The sequence below is a fragment of the Pan troglodytes genome, chromosome 6 (assembly GCF_028858775.2).
Source record: "Pan troglodytes isolate AG18354 chromosome 6, NHGRI_mPanTro3-v2.0_pri, whole genome shotgun sequence".
NCBI classification, from domain to species: domain Eukaryota; kingdom Metazoa; phylum Chordata; class Mammalia; order Primates; family Hominidae; genus Pan; species Pan troglodytes.
In genome coordinates, this window is record NC_072404.2 from 16756864 (window position 1) to 16783051 (window position 26188).

Genomic DNA, 26188 nt, shown 5'->3' on the forward strand with positions numbered 1-26188 from the left:
CCTGGCCAACATGGTGAAACCCTGTCTCTACTAAAATTATAAAACTTAGCCAGGGATGGTAGCAGGCATCTGTAATCCCAGTTACCAGGGAGGCTGAGGCAGGAGAATCACTTGAACCTGGGAGGCGGAGGTTGCAGTGAGCTGAGATTGCTGCCACTACACACTCCAGCCGGGGCAACAAAGCAATACTCCATCCCCCTACAGCTCCCCCAAAAAATTCTGAGTTAAGAATGCCAAGAGTAATTGATCACGTATGCCTTAAAGATGTTCAGCAGAATATTATTGGAGATGCTATTATAGCCAGTTTACAACCAATAAAGACAAATTCTTTATATGACATCAAAATGTAATTTCCTTTATAAATATGGGTGCAAAAATCAACAAAATGCTAGCAAACTGAATCTAGCATCTATAAAAAGATTTATACAACATGACTAAGTAGAATTTATACTAGAAATGCAAGGTTGATTAAACAAATAAAAATCAAGCAATATAATAATATACCATATTGAAAAAATAAAGTACAAAAATCACATGATCATCTCAATAGACAGAGAAAGAGTATTTAATAAAATTCGAAGCTCTTTCATGATAAAAACAGTTGGCAAACTAGGAACAGGAAAGTTCCTCCACCTGAAAAAGGGCATCTTTGAAAAACTATAGATAACATAAGACTAAGTGGAAGACTGAAAGTTTTCTTCCTAAAGTCAGAAACAAGACAAAGAAGTCTTTCCCTCACCACATTTATTCAACAATGTTCTGCAGGTTCTAGGCAGAGCAATTAGGCAAGAAAAAGAAATAACAAGCATTCACAAAAGGGAGGGAAAAGTTCAAGCCCCTTCATTTAATATCATTTCCTGGAAGTTGCACGTACTGTTTCTGCTGACATGCAATTGGCCAGAACTTAACTGCATAACTCCAAGCAACATCAAGAAAGTTGGTATATTATGTCTTTATTCTTTGAAAACTTATGCCCAGTTAAAATTTGGAGCTTCAATTTTTGAAGAAAAAGGAGATAATGGGTATTGGGAAACAACCAGCAGTTCTTTCCATGTTTATTGAATGCAGGTCAAAAAAAGGAATTAGGTAATTTTTTTCTTTTCTTTTTACTCTACTTTTCTTCTTCCTTTTTCCCTCCCTCTCTTCCTTCCCTCCTTTTCTCCTTCTTTCCTTCTCTTACTTTCTTTCAATACATGAATTGCAAAAGATTAATAACCTAAATGCAATATTGTCTTCTGGATTGGATCTTGGAACAGAAAAAAGGACATCAGTAGGAAAATTAGTGAAATATAAATAAAGTGTTTAGTCAACAAAACTGTACTCATGTTAGTTTCTTAGTTTTGATAAATGTATTATGGTTATATAAGATACTGATATTAGTGGTAGCTAGGTGAAGGATGTACAAAAACTCAGTATTATTATTGCACTTTTTGGTAAATCTGAAATTACTTCAAAATTAAAAGTTAAAAAAAAATGATTGCTGATATCCAATGGCCACAGGTTTGGAAAACTAGAAAGAATTCTTATCCACTCTTGGTGGTATATATATTAGTACAGACTTTTTTTTTTTTTTTTTTTTTTTTTTTTTTTTTTGAGACGGAGTTTCACTCTTGTCACCCAGGCTGGAATGCAGTGGTGTGATCTCTGCTCACTGCAACCTCTGCCTCCCAGGTTCAAGTGATTGTCCTGCCTCAGCCTCCCAAGTAGCTGGAATTACAGGTATGTGCCACCACGCCCAGCTAATTTTTGTATTTTTAGTAGACACGGGGTTTCATCATGTTGGGCAGGCTGCTCTCGAACTCCCAACCTCAAGTGATCCACCCGCCTCAGCCTCCCAAAGTGTTGGGATTACAGGCGTGAGCCACCGCACCTGGCAGTACAGTTTTTCTAGAGCAACTAGGTGTTATTTATTAAAGTAAATGAATTAATACATTTTGATTATGAAAATCTCCTTCTAGAAATTAGTTTTACATAAACACGAATGCCAGATTTTGAATTTCTCTTTTAGATAATTCAGCATAATTGCTCCAAATAAATCTAAAAGGCTATTGTCAAACAGTGGAATATTTGGATTTATAATTTCATAGGTAAAACTATCAGTCCATGATATGGTTGGTGTTTAAAGTAGAATGGAAGTGAAATTCCCAGAGTGGAGTTTTTAAAATAACCAAGTTCCTAGGATTTTAACTGGAAGAATAAATATCTGAAAGGCAATGAGGAGTATTAAGGATGGGATGCCACTTTTGCACCTTGAGAAAATGAAGTATGGAAGGATGAGTGGTTTCCATTTGAGAGGGCTGCAGGGTAACTGTTTCTATTTCAGATGAGGAGGTAAAAAGAATGGTCATTGAAAAGGAAAAATGTTTACTAAGTAGGTTATACATTTTGGAATAGAAGTTTCTATAGCACAATAGAAAAGTTTGAGAGGTCACATGGCAATGATAGTTTGGGTGAGAGTGAGGCAGGAGAATAGGGTGTGGAGGCAGGGAACCTAAGGATGTGTCACTCCGACATCCTAGAACTAAATTGAAAGGAAACCCCTAACTTTCCATGCCTAAGTAACAAAAGGACCAGAGGCTACTCCCTTTGCAAACCCCCACTTTTTCTGCAGGGCAGATGGGAAATTGGCTGTCGGCAGCAAATCAGACTGATTGCAGGCGAGTCTTCCTTTGCATAGAAGTATCACTTTGTAACTTCACCATCTGCAAGAAATCAAACTGATTGCAGGGGAAATCTTCCTTTGCATAGAAGTATATCACTTTGTAACTTCACCCTAGCCTCTGATTGATTGCTTTTTGCACCAATGTTTGCACAGGAGCATGACCTTTGTAACTTCACTTCAGCCTCTGGTTGGCTGCTTTCTGCAACCAATCAGACTGATTGCGCGTTACTTCATTTACATGAGGTGAGCATTAGGTGGCCAATAGGAAGCTTCTAGAGGGTATTTGGACTCAAGATTCTGTATCCGGGCCCTTGAGCCGCTGCTCAGGTCGCTTCCGTACAGAGCATGCTTTAATTTTCAATAAGGCCCTGCTTTTGTTGTTTTGTTGCTTCATTCTTTCTTTGCTTTGCTGGGCGTTTTGTCCAATGCTTTGTTAAAAACGCCAAGAACCTGGACAACTTGCAGTCACGACCCTCTACCGGTGACAATATCATTTAAATATTGGTAGTGGCTTAAGGTAGCAAACATCCCTTTGTGGAACGTTTACTCAGTAAATCCTTAAAAAACAGATCAGAAACAAAAACTGGCCTCCCAGGGATTTGGACTCAGGAGGTGAATTAGGCGCGGAGAGGGCGGAGCCTTTGGGGTTTATGGGCGGAATTGCGCAGGGTTTGGCGGGGATCTCTGCTCCGCCTTGGCACTACTCGGCTCCGCTCGCCTCCGCGCGGCTCCCTGGGCTTTCACTCGGCTCTGTTCGGCTCCTGCTCCGGAAGGGTGCGCGGGGGCGAGTCCTGCGCATGCGCCCTCAATTCCTGCTGCTCTCAGGGCTGCGCTCAGCCTCGTGTTTTCACTTCCTTCTTTTCAGAGCTGTATCCGGGTCGCTGCTTTCCCTATTGTCTGAGGCAGCCGCCCTCGCGCTGTGCAATTTCTGGTCTTTCGTTGCTTCTGGTCCAGGCTAATAAAGTTTTTCTTTCTTTGATTTTTTTTTTCTTCTAGTTTTAACGGGAGAAATTAACTCCCCGGGGCCGCCGGGTTGACTGCGCTGCCTGGGCCGGAGGTCTTCTCCGGCCAGGGAGCGCTGTGGGAAGGGGCTCGAGCGGCCAGGGCCAGGCGAGGCCGGGGGGGCGGGGGGTTAGGGGACCGCGGGGCTACTCTTGGGAGCGCCCCTGTCCGGTTGGCTGCGCGCCGGTTTTAAATAGCATCTTTAGGACTTGTCTTCGCGGCCCCAGTCCCCGACCTCGGCGCTGCCTGGGCTCCTGCAGCCTCTCCCTAAGTCTTCTCCAAACGACCACCTCACGGATTCCTTAGTAAGTGTATCCGAGGCCTCTGCGGCGAGAGGTCCATTTCAGCCATTCTAGAAGTCAGGGCCGGTGGGAGCAGGGCAGGGGTGGGAGAGTCCTGCGGGAAAGCTGGATTGGTGGACCCTCGCCCTCCATGGTCCGCGGGAATGAAGCCCGCTTGTTTTATTCCCTGATTTTTGCCGTTTTTATTGACTGTTACGATGTCTAAGTGGGGGATTACGAGGAAGGTGCAGAAACATCTCGAAAAGATGAGCAAGAGGGTCAGCTTCGATTTTAGCTGGTCTGAGTTGGCGTTGGCAGCATCAGGGCTGGAGCTGCCTTTGAAACTGCCCGTGGAGCTGTCCAGCCCTCCCCACCCCGCTTCTGCACCCCAACCTTCTCCTGACCCCTTTTGCTGAGAACTCAGACAAAAATTCCTTGTGCGAGGTCATCTTTATGTTCTCTTAGCACCACAACTCTCCCCTGTGTTTGGTGTGATTATGAATGACAATGTAATTTTTTTCTCTTCACAGTGGATCGCAGCTCCAAGAGGAGGCAGGTGAAGCCTTTGGCAGCTTCTCTGCTGGAAGCTCTTGATTATGATAGTTCAGATGACAGTGATTTTAAAGTTGGAGATGCCTCAGGTAAATATTTCCTTCTCTCTTCCCCTTTCCCAGCTTTCTGGAGTTAGGCTTATTTTTAGACTTTTTAAATCGGTTTTGATTAAAATGCCAATTTTAAGTGAAAGCACGTAAACTTCATTTATTTTGTCCATTTGATTTCCCATTTTGCCTTTAGATCCTGTCACTAGACCTATAATTGCTTCTGTTTTCCTCAGAGATAATTAGCAGTCAGGGGAAGGACTTTTTCCAAAGATGCAAAAGGATTTCTCTGTTTTACGCCTTAAAATATATTTATGCTTATATTATAGAGGAAAAAACTGAAAGATATCCCGAAGTAGAAAAGTATCCTGAGAGGTGTGTGGACCATTATTAGTCCCTGAGCAGGGTTCTTCTTTTTTCAGATCACTTGACAATCTCTTAGGGGAGTTTTGCTTTTTTTGTGTATTAGCTCTTTTACTAGAATAAAATTGACCAGAGTAAGAGTTGCACTTCAAATTATAGTGGGTGCTGGACCTTGTGGATTGGGCCTTTCAGATGTCTCTGAAGTATAAGTCATGCATGCTTGCTCACTATATTTAGTAATTTTAAAAACTTTTTTTAAAGGTCGTATATTCACATTGTACTAAACTGGAAAACAGAAAAGTATGATTTTCCTTTGTATTTTCTGTTCAATGTACCTTATGTATATATACAGTTTCAATTGAAGGAATCTGAGAAACAAAAATTATGTTTAATTTAAATGTTTTATGGGAAAAATACTGATAAACATGAACAATAAAAATTATGTGTAATTCCACCTCTTTTGAAAATTTTAATAAAGTGAGATGAAAATTTAAATAAAATGAGAAGTAAAAGCCTTTCCAGTTTCATCTCTTCAACAGTTTTTAAATATCCTTCCAGAGAGTTTGCTGTGGTTAGTCACATCTCTCCTTCTTCTGGTTTTCCTTTGTCTTTTTCCTGCTAGGGATAGTAGGAAGGGATGAATGAAATTATATTACTGTTGCTACTTTTAGTAGCATCAACAGCAGAATTTGCATTGTGATTTACTGATAACTTTTTGTTTGCATAATCTCATTTAATTTTCACAGTAACTTAGTGAAGGAGATACCATTTTACAGGTAACAGGGGTATTGAGTTTAAAGAACTGGCATGAGGTCACTCAGGCAGTAACGGATCCAATGGATTTGACTTCAGAATTTAGTCTGTTTATCTGCTTGGATCCCAAGAGTTGATGGACGGAATCTTAAACAGAAACTGACTATTTGGTTACTAATTGAATTCATCGACAGCAATCAAAAATTGATAAGTTTATCTTGATTAACTGTTTTTTTATCCTTTGCTTCTCAGCTCTTTATCTCCCATTTAGTTGGTTTGCTGATGTTTGGTATTTCCAAAGAAGGGAAGGGGAGGGGAAAGGAGGTAAAATTTAAATCTTAGTTCTCTTCGTAAAGACCTTGGCAGATAAGAATATTCCTGGCTAGGATGTAGTTTTGGTTTGTTATGGTTGTGGTTGTAAACTTTGACAAACAAAGTTGGGTCGTGGAAGTTACGAATTCCTTGAATATGGGAACAATTCTAAAACTTACATTAAGTATTACATAATTATGTGACAATAAATCTTGACTTTATGGACAATTTGTTTCCAAGGTTTGTTCATTGAGATGGAATATTCACAGGTATCACTTCTTTTTCAAGTGGTAAAACAATCTGATACAAACATAAAGTACTTTCTCAAAATATTTTATGATATCGAGCTAAGTAGAGATTTCTGACCTTGTTAAATCCTAATTATAGTTGAAGAGAACTGTTATTTGTGAAAAATGATAGGATGAGTTTTGTTAGGTTGATATATCTATATATCCCTTAAACACACTAAAAATATTTACTTTCTGTTCCCTCTTGTAATATAATATCTAGTATGCTGCACTCATAATTTACCTTCCTGGCCCCCTGGGGAGCTTAAATTTGTGACCTATGGTCTCAGGTCACAAATTTATATGTATAGTTCTTGGTATTTATTGTAAAAGGGAATTTAGAAGAAAATGATTGTATTTAAAATGATTAGTAGTCAACAGAAATTGAATCATATTTTTGACTCTTGTTTTAGGTGCACTGATGCTCTGCATAGCTGAGATATTGGCTTACTCTAGATTACCATTGTTTTCCGTTTGAATCTTTTCTGTGCCTGAGATAGTATGTATTTAGTTGGAGTCTTGTAGAGAATAAGACATTAGTCCTATCACTGGTTTCCAAACATGTTGAAGTTGTGGATTTCCAGCCCTACTTATGAATAGGAGATTAAATTGGAAGTAGAGAAATGGTAGCTAAACATCTGTCTGATCATATCTTCTTTCAAAACAACTTCTAGAAATGACTCGTTCAATGAACTACGGACTTCCTTAGAACTTAATATTAAAGTGGTTAGATTGGTTGGCCTTAATTTTGGCTAACTGGATTCCGTGGATCAATTTCTTCTTACCTTCATCTTGATATCTGAAATTCTGACTATAAAACTTTTTATATTTCTGTTTGGTTTTAAGAATAAATATAGAAAACATTTGCAGATAAACATAATTTAACTCTATCATAAAATAGAAACAAATCAACATTGGTAAAGAATGACCCACCCATAAGATTGGCAAGTGATTACAAGCCTGTACCTTTAGAAAATTATGAAACTGAAGATAGTTTATATTTTATTTTTAATGCAAAAGCAAAAGTAAGCTTCTCATTTTTGACTGAAAGCAGTCAATAAAGTTTGAAATGAGTAAGTCCTAAAATAGGATATATATGCATTAGAATTATGGTGATAACCACCAGAAGAACCATATGTAGAAATGTTAGGTTGAAGCATATGGAATTACCAGTTTTGTAGGTCCAAAACACACAGTCAAATATTAGCAATTTCATGGTTTTACCTAGTTAAAGTGTTGATATTTGAGACTTGGGCATAGGGTTGGGAGTATGATAGGAGACTTATTTACATTTAGTTATCTGCTACTTTAATTGAATGTCTTAAAGAATGTTTACATCTTTTTAAAGATGCAGACATGTATTACTTTTATTAACCAGACAGATTAGCCATGCTCTCTACCCCTATCCCCCACCAGGCAAAGTAAAATGGAGTTAACTTTAGATCTTGATCAAAAGTTAGTTTAGTTAGGCCATATTGCCAGGAAATAATTTAATGAGAAGTGTCAGCCTGAGACTTTGGTGGTATTTTGTGCTTAATCTGACTTTGAATAAGTGGACCAAGATGTGTTCATTGATTGTCCGTAGTTTAGCCCTTTGCTAGATGTTTGGTGAATTTACAAAACAGTAGTAATAATATTAGAATAAGTAAGTAAAATAACATGTAAGTAAAATAAAAATTAGAATAATTAAATAAAATAATTGATACAAAGGATGGTTGATCACTTGTGTAGTTCAAGTCTTTCATAGGAAATGAGATTACTTTAGATTGATGTAGAACAATTTCATTGAGGAGAGGAGGTAAGAGTGGAACTATGAACAGAAGGATTTAGATAAACAGCAATCTTGGTGAGGCAAAAATTAAAAGTGTTGAGACTTGGAATTGTTTTTTTATATTTGGGGATCAGTGTTGAGTAAAAGTAGAAGAGATAAGCCTGGAAAAATAGAATAAGGTCAAATTGTGGCTGTATATACAAGTTAACGTTTTCTCAGCCTTGGCGCTATTGGCATTTTGTGTTGGATAATTTTTTGTTGTGGAGGCTTGTCCTGTACCCAGTAGGATGTTTAGCAACAACAACCTTTTCCTCTACTAGATGCCAGTAGCATCTTTCCTACCTGCCCCAGCCTCACCTCCACCTCCACTTCCACTGTTGTGGCAACTATTGTTTCCAGATATTGCCAGTTGTCCTCTGGGGGAAAAATGTTCCCATTTGAGTACCACTGGCTCATACAAACCAAGATGACATCGCTGGAACTAGAATCGGAAGTGGAGGATGAGTTGTGTTGACTGATTGGCTGTCTTCAAGACATATACAGTTTTGGTCAAACATAGCCCTGGGATAGCTGTAAATAACTAGTAGAATAGTGATTGATCTGTTATCTATTGTGTATATTTATAGTAGTAACACTGTTGTACCAGATCAATGAACAGAATTAGATTGATGAAACTGATGAACAAATTTATATTGCATATATTGTATATTAACATAAAACTAAATTAAATCATATTGATTTTGTTATGGGGAGAACATTGGATATAATGGTATTGATGGTTGATATTAATTAAATTAATTTTTATTTTATTATTTGATATTGTAAAGGGATTCTTGAAGGTTGGTGTTTTAAATTCTAATTTTAAAATTTATTTTATTTTTTTGTCTGGCCATTACCACTCAGAGGAGTTTTTAAAAATTCTGTAATGGTAAAAAATTTCTTAACTGTCTGTTAGTTGAAATAGCTGTTGCTTGGAGAGATTCTGATATATTGTATGTTTGAGAAAGGTTATCTTTTATTTAACCAAATGGGAAGTAGGATTTCAATTTTAAAGATATAATTTTTTCAAACGTAAGAAAGGTTTATTGTAGACTTGAAATTAACTCTTTCTGCCTAAGATAATTTCTCCAGTATATTTCTTTTTTTCCTTTCCTTTCTCTCTGTTTTTTTTTTTTTGGAACATAGCACAGAGTCATTCTTTGATGACTAGGAAATTTTGTCTTTGCAGCCTATGGAAAAAATAGACAGCCAAGGACCTTGATTTTTCTCATTGTCATTATTACCCAGCTATGCTTGTAAATAAATATGGTTTATCTCCATTCCTCCAGTGCATATGTACAAAAAAGAAATAGTGACTAATCAGATGAAGAAGTTATTTTTCAGATATCAGAGAAAGATAAGATTTGATATATTGCTGATCCCTATAGAAAGATAAAATTTGATATATTGCTGATCCCTGTAGTTGGAGTCTGACTAATGTGCTATATTTGGAGAATGAGGGGTTGGGTAAGCTATTAGGAGTTGGTTTTGTGGAAAAATGTCCATTCTTCTAATAATAGTTAACAAACATAAAACATTAAAAAATTTTTTAAAAATTGCTTTCTATTCAGGCATGGTTATAAATCAAAAACAGAATCAAGGAGTCTCAATTTACCTCTCATTTGAAAAAATAATTAATTAATTGGCATTGGCAACTACCAAAACAAAATCACAAAAATCTCTGACATTTTGTAAAATTTACCAAGTAATAGCAAAGTTGGATTGGTCTCAATTTTGATCAGCTACCCACACTTCTGCCCCAGTTAATCTTACTTTTGCGTCTATCATGAAGTTTTGATTGGTAAAAAGCCTTCTAGAAGGTTGATCCAGAAGAAAAGTACCTTTTCTTTCATCTTCATCTCCTAGCTCTCTTAATTATGGTATTGCTTCCATTCTAGAGCCTAAGGTGTTTCAGTTTTCTTTAGTCAGTGTGCATAAAAAATCTTTCTGTGTCTTAGAAGTGTTGAGTCAACTCTGGTTATTATTTATTAAATCATAATTTTAAAATGTCAAGAGATTACTATTATTGTTATTTTTACCAGATGTGATTTTTCTTGGTAGGTTGGCTTTAATTGCTGTGAGTGGTTTACAAAATCATAATTTTCTTAATGCTTTAGAGACTGAAAAGAAGTCACTTGTTTGTGAGTAATATTGGGTCCACACTCTTGAAATCCAAGAAGCTTAAAAATCCAAGTGTTTTGTAAGGTTCACACAAACTTACTTGATGGCAAAGCCTAACAGAACTGGTAGGAGTTTATTTGTAGTATTTATTTCTCATACTCTGTAAATATTTATACTTTTCTCCGCAGAAATAATGTTTGATTATAGGATAATACCATAGACTTCACTGGGGGTATTAGTGTAATATATGGTGCATGTTCCATGTTACCCTTGAAAATCTGAGAAATTATGAATTCTGAAACACATCTGGTTCTTAAAGTTTCAGATAGGGAATTGCTGACCCGTATGATATTGCTCTTGTATCCTATGCAAGGTTGTTTAGGATAAGAGTGTTTTTTTCAGAACAGTCCCAAGTAAGCTATGGATACCTACATGACAGTTGTGAGATTGATAATGATTTCATAGGGTCAGTCAGTATCTGTTAAATGTTAGTGTTTATTTTTTATGCAATTTTGCTTGCAGGATGTTTTTGTTAGCAGTCATTTGTATGTGACTTGTGGGGTTCACTAGATACCAGATACTAATTACAGACAGCTTCCTTCAATTTTAGTGCTTAGTTAATTACAGAGGTTAAGCCTAGTTGAGTTAATAGAAATTAAAATGATGTGGAAACACTTTACTTTTTCCACCGTTTTATCATTACCTTTTTCTTGGCTATAGGTGCAAAAAAATTCATCATCCTGTGGATTTTACTGGCTAAGACTTGACTGGTTTCTTCCCCATCTGCTACTGCTCCCTGTCCTCTTTCCCTCCTCCCATTTATTTCTCGCTTCAAAGATTTTAGATTGTTATTTACTTAATTGGGTACAAAAAGAATGGTTACTGAGTACTTACTGAGTAATCATTACTGAGTTACTAAGTAGTGTTGGGTTGAGAGGGACTGGGCTGCCCTAGGCAGGAGTGGAAGAAACCTGCTAGAAAGCTTACTGTCCTGTGAGCTCTTTAATGTCTTCAGCCTAACTTTTTAGTAACCTCTGTGACTGCTCATTTTCAGGATGGACTGCTTTATTCATCAATTTCTTCCATTCTAGAGCATATAGTAGTTACTGCGTAGAAGTTTTGAAAGTGTAGTGACTCTTCTTTTATTGATATGAACAGTGTCCTAATAAACAGGAAGATTGATAATTTCTCTTGCAACTTCCTTTTTCTGTGCCATTGCTCTTGTCTCTTTTCACCTGTGTTCTTGGTATTCCTAAAATTTGTTTGGTATATTAGAGTTGTAGTATAAGTTGACTATCATAAATATCTATGCTTATTTTACTGGGTAAAGAGTAAAATAAATGAAGCAGTTTTATGGGTTAGATTTATCTTGTTTTGGTTTTGACTCAATACTTACAAGTCCATATAGTTTATAAAAGATGTTTAAGGGAGGAAGAATTTTGTCTGTATTATCAGTAAAATTAAAATCAAGTGCCCAATCTTAAAAGAAGCACATTTACTTTAAAAAATAATTGCTTTTTCAGTACCAAATATTGCCAAATGACACAAATTAGTGCTTCTCTTTTTAAAGCATATTTTAATTTAGGGTTATCTATAGTCATCTTCATTAGCACTATACTGAACTAAAACCATTGTATCAACTTCATTGATTTATTATTTGATCAGGTTGGGAATGTCTACCATTCTTTGACTTAAATTTGTTTATATTGTTTTGCAAGTTATTCACAAATTTTGGTGGTTTCATTTGTGTCAGCGTTGTGTGTGTGTGTGTGTATGTATATACATATGTGTGGTTTTTTTTTTCTCATATTTTCAACAGATTCTGAAGGGAGTGGTAATGGAAGTGAAGATGCTTCAAAGGACAGTGGAGAAGGTTCCTGTAGTGATTCTGAAGAAAATATTTTAGAAGAAGAACTGAATGAAGATATTAAAGTAAAAGAAGAACAACTTAAAAATTCTGCAGAGGAAGAAGTACTATCATCAGAAAAACAATTAATTAAAATGGAAAAGAAGGAGGAAGAAGAAAATGGAGAAAGACCTAGAAAGAAAAAGGAGAAAGAGAAGGAAAAAGAAAAGGAAAAGGAGAAAGAGAAGGAAAGAGAGAAGGAAAAAGAAAAAGCAACAGTGTCTGAGAATGTGGCTGCTTCTGCTGCTGCCACCACACCAGCCACAAGTCCTCCTGCTGTTAACACATCCCCTTCTGTTCCCACTACGACAACTGCTACAGAGGAACAAGTCAGCGAGCCAAAAAAATGGAACCTTCGACGAAACCGACCACTTCTGGATTTTGTGTCCATGGAAGAGCTGAATGACATGGATGACTATGACAGTGAGGATGACAATGATTGGCGACCTACTGTAGTAAAGAGAAAAGGGAGATCTGCATCTCAGAAAGAGGGAAGTGATGGAGACAATGAGGATGATGAAGATGAGGGAAGCGGGAGTGATGAAGACGAGAATGATGAAGGCAATGATGAAGATCATAGTAGCCCTGCCAGTGAAGGGGGTTGCAAGAAGAAGAAGAGTAAAGTTCTTAGCAGAAACAGTGCTGATGATGAGGAACTGACCAATGATAGCCTGACCCTATCTCAAAGCAAGAGTAATGAGGTAGATCAACCCAATTTTTATATCTGTCTGTCTGGGGAAAAGGGAATTCTTCTCTAAATCACTCTACACATTGTATTAAGTGGCTTCCTTGAAATCCTATTTATAGACGGCTGTGGGATGAATGAGCACCCTAACTGTAACATTTTTTCATTTGGCCAACAGACTTTTATTAAATATCTACTATGTGTCACCGTTCTCAAGGAGCTCACAATCTCTGTCCTCAAGGAGAAATATTTAGAGAAATATTTTTATATCCATAGACTTGGGAAATGACAAAGTTTTCCATTCTCCTTTTTATCCCTTTACTCCTTTGTTCACAGGACTGCTGAATGGTGCCGAGTGGATTATGAAAACAAAGGTCACCTTTCTTTCAACTTAGTTATGTCCATATCCATATTAAAATATAGGCCTTTAGAATACCTTAGAGCAGGGCAACAGTCTAATGATTTTCTGAAACCTTTAGAGATTCGTTTTAAATATTAATTCCTTTACCAGTTGTAGCACTCATCATCTTTTTAGTCACCAAATCTTTGCTTTATGTGTATGGGACATACACATAAGTGTGAACTATTTTTACATATATTTAGTAAATAAATTCTCTCTACAAAGAAATGGAATAAAAACCCAAACATTTCCATCATAAAACAGACATTTTTGTCACAAAACTGCAGTAATGGCTCAGTGCTTCTACTTGAAGTTCTACTACTGAAAGTTAGGTTTATTCATTGATCTCAGAGATGCATCATTCAAGACTCTTCAGTCAAACACATTTGTGTCTCTTTGTCTGTGTGTTTTTATATATGTTTTTCTTCAAAAGAAAGATTGAGTTGTTGTCTTACATGTAGATGTATCTGTTACATCACATGTAGAACTGTAATAATTCTGTCATTTCTGTTAATGTGTTTATATTCACCAAAATTTATTTCTTTACCAAACACTTATTTTTTTCCATATCACTGAAGTAAGTTAAACTGGTAGAAAGATTTTTCCTCTTATGCTTTATTTGTTCTTTCACATTTTTCTGCCTACAAGTTTTACATAGCAGTGATTATCTATTTTAATTGCTTTGCTTAAAAATTTGGTGATTTCGTTACCAAAATAATCTATAGCAGGCTGTGAGGTTATCAGTGGAGATGAGACAGCAGTTTATATTTGGATTATAAACATTGGTTAACTTCTGAAACCAATATTTTATATGAAAAAATATTGCCTGCCTTCAATGTCATTCTAATTCTTACCTTTAAAGGAAAGTTGTCATTTGGGAAATAGTGTAATATTTTTAATGATATAGCACAGGCAGTTCCATATTATCAATGCTATCTTAAACAGGCATGGAAAAATCTAATTGTTTGTATTTAATTTAGGCATGCATGCAGTTTATGTTATAGCAGTTAATACTCTATATCTAATGAATAAGTTTACTTTTGACCACATCACTTTCTTTATTTTTATTAGGTTGATATTCTTAGAAGTAGTCTAGCTAATGATAGAGGCAGTGTGGATTAGATTTATGCTAAAATGTGGGGGACACCTGCATGTGTTTAGAAATTTGCCACGTAAAATGTGTGTAGTATCTGTTTATTAAACCTGTACTTCATAAATACTGCCTAAGAGGTTGTAGACTAACATTTATGATGCATTTAAAGTCCATGTGTTGGTTGTTTAGTTTTTTTTCCCCACTAGAAGACACTTTAGTAAATAAAGGGACCTCTTATGTTTAGGTTAATAGTCCCAAACACAAACACATTCCAGGAATGAGATTCCAAAGTGCTTCTTCGAAAAGTGCCCATGTAGAAGAGATTATAAAAAGTTACTTTTTCTCCAGAATAATTCTCCTTAAAAGCTTGAGTCATTTTCCCCTCAATTCTATTATTCAAGCTCTACAGTAGTTTTTTGATGATTTTAGTTTATTTAAATTATGTCCCTCAAATTAGATAATTACATTTTAATTAAAAAACGAATCAATTGTGATTATTAGTTATATTTCTAGTTTTCTTATTTGTATGATCTTAATTTTGTGAAAAGATGATTAAAGCTAGTCCTTGTTGCCTGTGGCCAATGTTTGGGTCTTAATCTTCCTGGTTATTTTAGCTAGTGATAATTTCTGTGTCCAATACATAGTTAAGTATATATTTGATTATATTTGAAGTTTGATTTTCCCTGCTTTTACTTTGTTTTCAGAAACTACTTTGTAGTAGAGTTAGGTGAAAATGTAGCTTTAGAAATACGTAATGGAAATATATAATTATACCATATTTACTTTATAAGCAGGCAGACATTTTTCTTAGCTGCTAAGTTCATTTGTAGCAAAATAATGACCTGAAACTTTCATAATTTTAAAGTTTCTTATGGGAACTTGATATTTATTTTAGCAGGGCCCTTTTATAATTACTGCTCTTAATGGCCTTAACATATGCTTAATGGCCTTAACAACATGCTGCAGACCCTGAAATACTCTCTAGCAGTGATTCTCAAACTGTTTTTTTTTTTTTTTTTTTTTGGAGACAGGGTCTCACTCTATTGCCCAGGCTGGAGTACAGTGGCATGATCTCGGCTTACTGCAACCTCCGCCTCATGGGTTCAAGCAATTCTTCTGCCTCAGTCTCCCAAGTAGCTGGGACTACAGGTGCATGCCACCATGCCCAGCACATTTTTGTATTTTTAGTAGAGATGGGGTTTCACCATGTTGGCCAGGCTGTTCTCCAACTCCTGACCTCAAGTGATCCACCTGCCTTGGCCTCCCAAAGTGCTAGGATTACAGGCATGAGCCACCACACCTGGTCTCATTTTAAAATTTTTTAAATGTTTATTTTTTTTGAGACAGAGTCTCACTTTGTTGCCCGGACTGGGGTGCAGTGGTGTGATCATGGCTAACTGCAGCTTTGATCTCCCAGGCTCAGGCAATTCTCCCACCTCAGCCTTTGGAGTAGCTGAGACTACAGGTGTACGACAACAACTGGCTAATGCTTTTATTTTTGATTATGATTTTTTTTTTTGTAGAGATGGTATATCACTATGTTGCCCAGGTTGGTGTCAAATTCTTGACCACAAGCAGTCCTCCTGCTTCTGCCTTCCAAAGTGTTGGGATTACAGGTGTGAGCCACCACACATAACCCCTTTACAGTTTTAAAAATTATTGAGGACAACCATTAATATTTGTGTAGATTATATCTGTTGATATTTACCACTTCAAATTAAAACTGAGGAAGCACACAAGTTATCAGATCCCATTTCATGTAGTGTCTGGAAAACTTCATGGTACTCCCATGAGAGAAAGAGTGAAAAAGAGAAATAATGTCTTAGTATCATTATGAAAACTGCCTTTACCTTTTATACCTGCTGAAAGAGAGTTCACTGGACCACACCTTGAGAACTGCTGCTCTAGAACTGGGCATTAGATAAACTGCATTTTCCGCAAACGGACACCTGTTTTTGTCAATAACCTTATGGCATTTTTTTAATTTAGTGCATTCTGAAGAATCCCCTTGAAATGTGGTTGTATGTCTTTTTCAGCCGTTAATCTTGCAGCTTTGAGATTCCTTAAGATTATCTTGCCCTTTAGTTTTCTGAGGTAAGTTTTTTGGGGACGGCAGTGTACTATTTTCAGAAATGGTTCCCATTTTCAAGATTTTGAAACTAAAGTTTTGCATGAGAATTAATCCATGACCGTAAATTATATCAATAGAATTGGCATTTTTGTTTTGTAAAAGAAAGAAGAGCTCTGTTCTCACAGAAAATATTTAAAATTAGAGACAGTTTGGATTTTGGATTACTGCTTTATAAATGTAACTTTATGTTCTTTGCTGAGTAGAATTTTTTTTCCATAAAAGGCTCCGTTAAGTATATTAGATGTCATGTTGAGAAATGGCAATTGTCACTTGATTTTTGTGAATTAAAATGTAAATGTTTTGCCAAAATTTATAAATATCCACTTCTATTTGGGACTTCTAACTTATTAATCAGTTGTCTTTTTACACATTGCAAAATGAAACAAATTGCTCTGAGTCCTAAAAAAAAGGTCAGTTCTGTAACATTTATAAATATTGAGATTCATGAGAATTTAACCTTTTCTAAAAATGCAGAGGAAGTATGATTGGTCAAGCTTTTTGTTATAATAATTTTTTCTTATCTTCAGGGCAGTAGGATTCTTTTAATTCTAATTTTACAGGAAATGTGCTGGAATTTCCTTGTATTAAACACATGTGATTTAGATAAAATTTAGCCTATTGTATATATCATTTACAGTCATATGTGGAATATATATATATATATAAATGAACAGTAAGTATATTTTAGAGCCTGTGGAGAACATTGATCAGTATTATCATTTTGGGGGTAAGTTTTAAATCCTGATGGAAAGAATGAAATAATTTACTATAAGTAGTGATTGATTTATTCATATACTGTCATTTAATCTTCCTATAATTACATTGGATTCCATTAAATTATTCCATCATAATAAAGTTATTTTCTAGGTAGTACTTTTTTGCCATTCAAAACCTATTTTCCTGATGTCTATTTTTATGTAAAACCATATTTTAGAAATTTTATGTTAAAAGCTTCAGCTTAACTACTTTCTCTGAAACCTTGAAAGATGATATACGTCTTCAGAAATATACTAACAACAGTTGATAATAAATCAGGTTTTGTATTGATCTAATCATAAGTGTGCTTAAACTTGTGTTTGATCTGTTAAAACAGATCTAGCTGGGCGTGGTGGTACATACCTGTAATCCCAGCTACTCGGGAGGCTGAGGCAGGAGAATCGCTTGAACCTGGGAGGTGGAGGTTGCGGTGAGCCGAGATCCCACCATTGCACTCCAGCCTGGGCAACAAGAGCGAAACTCCTTCTCAAAAAAAAAAAAAAAAGAAAAAGAAAAAAAAGAAAACTGAGATCCTAATTTTTTTTAAGGAGGATGTGTTACTTAGATTTTCCAGTTGAAACATTGTCTGCTAGCCATTTGGTTAGGGAAATATTTTATCTCTAGTTTTCCCTATTTCCCTCTTTGCGTTACATTTCTATTAAGAGCCTCAAGTCATGAGGATCAGAGGGCCAGAAACATTAGTTAATGTTGTTTTCTCTGCCTCTAAATGATAATAGATGTGGAGAGAAATTGGCGTAGAGATATGATTTAGGCATTTATGGTTTTTCTGAGCAAAATGGAAAAATAGGAAAATAGAGGAATTAGAACTGCATTTTGATACAACTTTTTCTGACCTTTAGAAATTTACTTGTTTCCCATATGGGTAAACCTTTTTTCCAGGGCTGATTAATTTTAATTCCACCAGAGAAATGACCACACAGTCCATAAAGACATGTAGCATCCTAATTTTCAAACTGTGATTGTTTGCTAAATTAGTTTCTAGTCTGTTTTTTTTTTTTTTTTTTTAACCTAGATGTGGTATTCTAAGGAAAGTCTTTTTTGGACTTACCGTGGGGATGATATTTAAAGTAGTAGTGCTCATTGGAGCTTGCAAGTTTTCTTTTGGGGGTACAAGGAAGATCCTCAGTGTAATAAATTATGAGTTCATGTTCCTCTTTTTGAATCACCTTAACAAGAGATACAGCGGAAAGGAAAAGGCATTGATCATTTATTGAGTGTCTAGTTTGTGCCAGGAACATTCTTGCCGTATATTGTTAATTCTTACAACCTCCTGAGGTAGATATTATTTTTATCGCCGTTTTGCAGATAAAGAAATTACAGCTTCGAGGTTCAGTAGGGAATAAGCGAGAGGTGAGAAAGAAACTTACGAATGTTTGATTTCAAGTCAACTTTGAAGCAAGGCTAGTAGTATGAAAATCTGGGCAGATTTTTGTTTGCTTACTCTGGTACTGTAAAACCAGATGAGTTTTCTTTAGGATGTTTTCAGTTTTATTTGCCAGCCATTTGTCAGCCCCAGACCTATTTTATTTGGTTTTATAACCCAGAGAAGCAAAATACAGAACTTAGAAATACTAGAATTCTAAAGAGAAATGATACTATATTCTTGTTGATGTTTGCATTCTTTTCTGATTGTTTTACAAATCTGCCGCAATTTTAGATGTTATACACAAAGTATATTGGAAGAATTATTAATTGTGACCTTCAAGTGTATTCAAGTGTCAATTACAAATTGCTGTTGAAATGATGGCTCCAAATGTTACTTTTGGATATTGGTTGAGTTTAAAAGAATATAAAAATATAAAAAATAATAAAACATATTTATGAAAAATATATATTGTGTATTGTATGAAACTAATTTATTAAATTTATTTCTGTATATTGTTAGGTTCATAAATAAAAATGTATGGACCCAAGTGCCTTCTTTTATTATATGTAATGTTAAGCACAGTATTAAATATGCAAGAATCATTTTCTTAACTTATTTAAAGTTTAAATCTATAACGCAGAAGGTTTAAATGAAAACAAGCAGACCCTCTTCTGAAATTTTATCTTTTAAATATTAGTTTATTAATACGTCTTCCTATACTTTTTCTTTTTGAGACAGGGTCTCGTGCTGTCCCCCAGGCTGAAGTGCAGTGGCGAGATAATAGCTTGCTGCAGCATTGAATTCCTGGGCTCAAGTGATCTTCCCACCTCAGCCGCCTGAGTACCTGGGACTAAGGGCATGCATCACCACACCCAGCTAATTTTAAAATATTTTGTAGAGACAGGATCTCACTGTGTTGGCCAGGCTGGTCTCAAACTCCTGGCCTCAAGTGATCCTCCTGCTTCAGCCTCCCACGGTATTTGGGATTACCGGTGTGAGCCACTGTGCCCATCCTCTCTTTTTATAGTATCACTAGCTAGATGTCTTTATTACCAGTTTACACTGGATATTTCTTGATAGAGACCTAATTAATAGAGTTCTCTGACCCTTCTAGCAGCTAGTCAATCTGGATCCTTTTTTAGATTATTTTCTGTATCTCTGTGTATTCATATACCTACGCAGGCTTTCATGGATCTGTCTTACAGTAGTTTGATAATGCTGGAATTTCTGAATTTCCCGGTACTTAAGGAGTATAGAGTCCTTAAGTGTGCCATCACATACATACTTGCTTATATGTTATTTTGAATTGATTTTTTCCTATTTTGTATATGTGCGTCTTGTCTTCTCTAGGTAGGATTATAAGCTCCTAAAGTGTAAGAATCATGTCTTGTGCTTTTAAAACACATGTATAGCATCAATGATTACTTTGATTACTTGTGGATTCATTTTTCGTTTTTCCTAGTTTAAGGGGCAAAGCAGAATAGCAAAGCAGATCAAGAGTTGTTAGTTGCATGCGTGCTTTTTCATTTCCTAGAGGAGAGAGAATACGAAGCTTGCAGAGAAGTGAAAAATTAAATAAGAGGGTGCTTATAGGGGTTCTTTGATAAAGAGGTCAAGTATATATTTCTCAAATATAATGTACTTTGAAGTTAATAAAAGAATGGAAAATGGGGCATACATTTGGAAATGCATATAATAATGTTTAAGTAATAAAGAATTTTAGTGATTAAGTTTTTTTTTACTTTAAATGTGATTTTCTGATATATGTTAATATTTTAATATTAGGACTCGCTGATTCTTGAGAAGAGTCAAAACTGGAGCTCTCAAAAAATGGACCATATTCTGATTTGCTGTGTTTGTCTGGGAGATAATAGTGAGGACGCTGATGAAATAATTCAGTGTGACAATTGTGGCATTACAGTCCATGAAGGTAATGTTGCTTTCTTTTCTGTCTTTTTAGAAATGGCTGACTGTGGCTCTTTTACATTTGTACTAAGGTGGTTCTACAATATTTCATGGTGTTTCGGTTGAAATAATGCTAAATCATCAAAGTATGGATGCTATTTTTCAGGTTATCTTTTCTTTTATTTTGAGATGGAGTCTCACTGTGTTGCCCAGGCTGGAGTGCAGTGGCACAATCTCGGTTCACTGCAACCTCCACCTCCCAGGTTCAAGCGATTCTGCTGCCTCAGCCTCCTGGGTAGCTGGGACTACAGGCGCCCACCACCACACCTAACTAATTTTTGTGTTCTTTTTTATTTTATTTTTATTTATTATTTTTGAGATGATGTCTCGCACTGTTGCCCAGGCTGGAGTGCAGTGGTGCTATCTCAGCTCACTTCAACCTCCGCCTCCTGGGTTCAAACTATTCTGCCTCAGCCTCTTAAGTAGCTGGGATTACAGGCACGAGCCACCACGCCTGGCTAATTTTTGTATTTTTAGTAGAGATGGAGTTTCACCATATTGGTCAGGCTGGTCTTGAACTCCTGACCTCGTGATCCACCCGCCTTGGCCACCCAAGGTGTTGGATTACAGGCATGAACTACCGCGCCTGGCCAATTTTTGTGTTCTTAGTAGAGATGGGGTTTCACCATATTGGCCAGGCTGGTCTCAAACTCCTGACTTTAAGTGATCCGCCTGCCTCAGCCTCCCAAAGTGCTGGGATTACAGGCGTGAGCCACCGCACCTGGTCCCCCGGTCATCTTAATTAAAAAAAAATTTTTAAATAATGAAAATAGGAATGCTATATGAAAATCAGTATTTCTTTAAAGGTCAGTGTTCTGGTATTGTATTTTATGGTACTATTTCTTGTTTGTTTTTTTTAAATTTTTTAATTTTTTAATTTTTTTTTTTTTTTTTTTGGTAGAGACAGGGTTTTGCTATGTTGCCCAGGCTGATCTTGAACTCCTGGCCTCAAGCAATCTGCCTGCCTCGGCCTCTCAAAGTGCTGAGATCACAGGCATGAACCAGTGTGCCAGGCCTTATTTCCAGTTTTTTTTTTTAATTTTAAATTTTTAAAAATTATTTCTAGTTTTTAAATAAAATTCAGAAGTAGGAAAAAGTTGACTATTTTAGTCTGATAGAAAGCATTCTTAAAAAACTTATATTCTATCAATTTTTTGTAGCTTCTTCTTTCATAGTTGTATTTTTATTTTTGAGACAGAGTCTTGCTCTTGTCCAGGCTGGAGTGCAGTGACACAATCTCAGGTCACTGCAACCTCTGCCTCCCAGGTTCAAGCGATTCTCCTGACTCAGCCTCCCGAGTAGCTGGGATTACAGGTGCCTGCCACCATGCCTGGCTAATTTTTGTATTTTTAGTAGAGATGGGGTTTCACCATGTTGGCCAGGCTGGTCTCGAATTCCTGGCCTCAAGTGATCCACCCGACTCAGCTTCCCAAAGTGCTGGGATTACAGGCATGAGCCACCGTGCCTGGCTGACAGTATATATTTCTTAAGAGCAAAGGGCCGGGTGCAGTGGCTCACGCCTGTAATCCCAGCACTTTGGGAGGCCGAGGCGGGCAGATCACCTGAGGTCAGGAGTTTGAGACCAGCCTGGCCAACATGGCGAAACCCCATCTCTACTAAAAATACAAAAATTAGCCAGGCGTGGTGGCTTATACCTGTAATCCCAGTTACTCGAGAGGCTGAGGCAGGAGAATCACTGGAACCCAGGAGGCGGAGGTTGCAGTGAGCCGAGATGGTGCCACTGTACTCCAGCCTGGGCGACAGAGGAAGACTGTCTCAAAATTTAAACAAACAAACAAAAAAAGGCATTCTCTTACATAACCACGTAATTATCAAAGTCAGGAAGTTAGCATTGATGAAATGCTGTTTTATCTAATTTATATAGATTGTATTCAGATGTTGCCAGTTGTCCCAACAATGTCATTTCTAACAAAATCAAAGCCAGGATCATGTATTGCATTTAATCGTCATGTCTGTTTAGTCACCTTTAATGTAGAACAGTCCTTGAGTTTCTGTCTCATAGACATTTTTAAATATATAGACCAGTTTTTTTTATTTTGGTTTGTTTTTACAGAATGTTCCTAATATGATTAGATTTGGGTTATATGCTTTTGGCCAGAATACCACGGAAGTTATATAGTGTTCTTAGTGCATCGTATTAGGAAGCATATGATATTTATTTGTGCAGTTACTGGTGATATTACTATTACTTTTTTTTCTCAGTTTTATTGCATAAGCCTACCAATTTAGAATACTGGTGATATTTTGATCACTTGGTTGAGAGGGTGTCTTTCTGGTTTATCTGTGGTAAAGTTATTTTTTCTTACCAATTAATTATTATTATTATTATTTTTTTTTAATCAGGGCTGTGACTACCAGAAAACAGTATTTCTATGGCCTTTCTCTTACCTGCTTTTCTGGTCTTACAGCCCTTGTCCCAAGTAATTCTGGGAGTCTGCTGGACTTGTGGGATTTTGCATGATCTGTGATTCTCTAGCTAATGCTCTGATCTTCATGTGGAGCTCCCCTTTTTTGCTGCTAACACTCACTGTGGGAATATCTCCAGTTACTGTTATTCATTTATATTTTTGGTAATGTTTGTTGAGTACCTTCTATGTGCTTGGTATTCTGTAAATTTTAGGCATATGAAATAGAATGTACACATTGTTGACCTGGTGGAACTTAATGTCTGGACAGACAGGCAGTAAACAAACCAATAAATATCTCTTAGTTGGTGGCCCAGATTCTGAAGAAAAATGAAGTAGGACAAGGAGTATAGGAATGCTATGTGTGAGGGTGGTTGGGTGAGTTGCAGAAGTCTGTATTTGTAAAAATTGATAAGGGGCTGGGTACGGTGGCTCACGCCTGTAAATCCCAGCACTTTGGGAGGCCAAGGCAAGCGGATCACCTGAGGTCAGGAGTTTGATATCAGCCTGGCCAAAATGGTGAAACCACGTCTCTGCTAAAAATACAAAAATTAATCCGGCATGGTGGCACGTGCCTGTAATCCCAGCTACTCTGGAGGCTAAGGCAGGAGATTTGCTGGAACCTAGAAGGTGGAGGCTGCAGTGAGCCAAGATTGCGCCAGTGCACTTTGACCTGGGTGACAGAGGGAGAGTCTGTCTCAAAAAAAAAAAAAGTTGTTAAGGGAAATCCACTCTGATAAGAGGATATTTGAGCAGTGACCTGAAGGAAGTAAAAGAGCAAGTCACTTAAATATATTGGGAAAGAGCACTGCAAGCGGAGGGAGTAGTGAATGTAAAGATCTCAGCCAAGCACAATGGCTCACGCCTGTAATCCCAGCACTTTGGGAGGCCGAGGCAGTGAATCACTTGAGGTCAGAAGTTCAAGGCCAGCCTGTCCAACATGGTGAAACCCCATCTCTACTAAAAATACAAAAAATTAGCTGGGCATGGTGGCATGTGCCTGTAGTCCTAGTTACTCAGGAGTCTGAGGCAGGAGAATGGCTTGAACCCAGGAGGCAGAGGTTGCAGTGAGCTGAGGTCGAGCCACTGCACTCCAGTCTGGGCAACAGAGTGAGACTCCGTCTCAAAAAAAAAGATCTTGAAGTGGTAGCATGCTTAAGAGTGTTTGTATAATGGCACAGAAGTTTGTATGGCTAGAACTGGGTGAGCAAGCTGGTTAGTGGTGGGAGTAGAGATGGGAGTAATCCAGCTGGGGTCTCGCAGATTCTGGTACTGATTTTAGATTTTATTATTGTGTCCGGAATTGGTGGGTTCTTGGTCTCACTAACTTCAAGAATGAAGCCGTGGATCCTCGCGGTGAGTGTTAACAGTTCTTAAAGGCGGCGTGTCCGGAGTTTGCTCCTTCTGATGTTTGGATGTGTTCGGAGTTTCTTCTTTCTGGTGGGTTCGTGGTCTCGCTGGCTCAGGAGTGAAGCTGCAGACCTTCGCGGTGAGTGTTACAGCTCATAAAGGCAGCGCGTACCCGAAGAGTGAGCAGCAGCAAGATTTATTGCAAAGAGCGAAAAAAGAACAAAGCTTCCACAGTGTGGAAGGGGACCCGAGCGGGTTGCCATTGCTGGCTGGGGCAGCTTGCTTTTATCCCCTTCTCTGGCCCCACCCACATCCTGCTGATTGGTCCATTTTACAGAGAGCTGATTGGTCTGTTTTGACAGGGTGCTGATTGGTGTGTTTACAATCCCTGAGATAGACACAAAAGTTCTCCAAGTCCGCACAGAGCACTGATTGGTGCATTTACAAACCTTGAGCTAGACACAGGGTGCTGATTGGTGTGTTACAAACCTTGAGCTAGACACAGAGTGCTGATTGGTGTATTTACAATCCCTTAGCTAGACATAAAGGTTCTCCAAGTCCCCACCAGATTAGCTAGATACAGAGTGCTGATTGGTGCATTTACAAGCCTTGCGCTAGACACAGAGTGCTGATTGGTGTATTTACAATCCCTTAGCTAGACATAAAGGTTCTCCAAGTCCCCACTAGACTCAGGAGCCTAGCTGGCTTCACCCAGTGGATCCCGCACCAGGGCCACAGGTGGAGCTGCCCGCCAGTCCCATGCCGTGCGCCCGCATTCCTCAGCCCTTGGGTGGTCGATGGGACCGCGCCACAGAGCGGGGGCAGCGCTCATCAGGGAGGCTCAGGCCACGCAGGAGCCCACTGCGGGGCGGGTAAAGCTCAGGCATGGTGGGCTGCAGGTCCTGAGCCCTGCCCCACAGGGAGGCAGCTGAGGCCCGGCGAGAATTTGAGAGCCGCGCCGGTGGGCCAGCACTGCTGGGGGACCCGGTGCACCCTCCACTGCTGCTGACCCAGGTGCTAAGCCCCTCACTGCCCGGGGCTGGCAGTGCCCGCCAAGCCCATGCCCACCCGGAACTCGCGCTGGCCCGCAAGCACCTTGCACAGCCCTGGTTCCTGCCCGTGCCTCTCCCTCCACACCTCCCCGCAAGCTGAGGGAGCTGGCTCCACCCTCGGCCAGCCCAGAGAGGGGCTCCCACAGTGCAGCTGCAGGCTGAAGGCTCCTCAAGTGCAGCCAGAGTGGGCGCCAAGGCCGAGGAGGTGCCAAGAGTGAGCGAGGGCTGTGAGGGCTGCCAGCACGCTGTCACCTATCATTATGATGGATGTGGGAAGCCATAACATGGCTTTTCAGCAGAGGATTAATATGGTTTGATTCATGTTTTGGAAGGATCACTCAGACTGCTGGGTTGGGAGTAGACTGAAGTGAATCTAAGGTGGGAAACTAGGAAAATATTTAGGAGACCATTGCAATTATCTAAGAGAGGAATTGGTTTTGAGGTAGATAGTAAAAGTTTGGTTTTAAACTCTGTTTATGTAAGATGTTAGGACTAGAAATTTAAATTTGGGACTTATCAGCCTGAAGATGTTATGCAAAGATATAAGACTAAATGCTTGTAACAAAGTCATCCTAGTACTTTAGAGGAGATGGGGAACACATGGCCAGTGAGATATGAGAACCATGGGTGATGACCCAGAGAAAACTGTTTCAAAAAGAGAGTCAGTAAATGTGTCAAATAATGTTTTTAAGAGTGGGAAATCACCCTAATTCAATGCTGGACTTCAAGTACACCACCAGGCAAGCTATCCCAGAGGTTATTGAAAAAAAAAAAACTAATTGATAAAATGTTTATATCACATGATTCATTAAATAAATATAAAATACACAGAAGCAAGGGGAAAGAT

At 37.9% G+C, this 26188-nt stretch overlaps 1 protein-coding gene across 21 annotated transcripts in view; it reads left to right on the top strand.

Moving 5' to 3' along the window:
• The window catches only part of PHF14 (PHD finger protein 14), a 248904-nt gene that overhangs the window by 29343 nt on the left and 193373 nt on the right, over nt 1-26188 (top strand). For 16 of the 21 annotated variants that reach the window (XR_010158345.1, XM_016957094.4, XM_009452655.5 and 13 more), the window contains exons 1-4: nt 2976-3969; nt 4476-4586; nt 12010-12797; nt 20334-20478. Coding sequence is in view for 20 of the 21 variants with exons in the window: in XM_016957094.4 (XP_016812583.1) it covers nt 3969; nt 4476-4586; nt 12010-12797; nt 20334-20478 (1045 nt within the window). In the remaining variant the exon portion in view is untranslated. Of the gene's footprint in view, nt 1-2975; nt 3970-4475; nt 4587-12009; nt 12798-20333; nt 20479-26188 lie in introns of those variants that run through there. The other 5 variants (XM_063814056.1, XM_063814057.1, XM_063814060.1 and 2 more) reach the window with 1 other exon arrangement.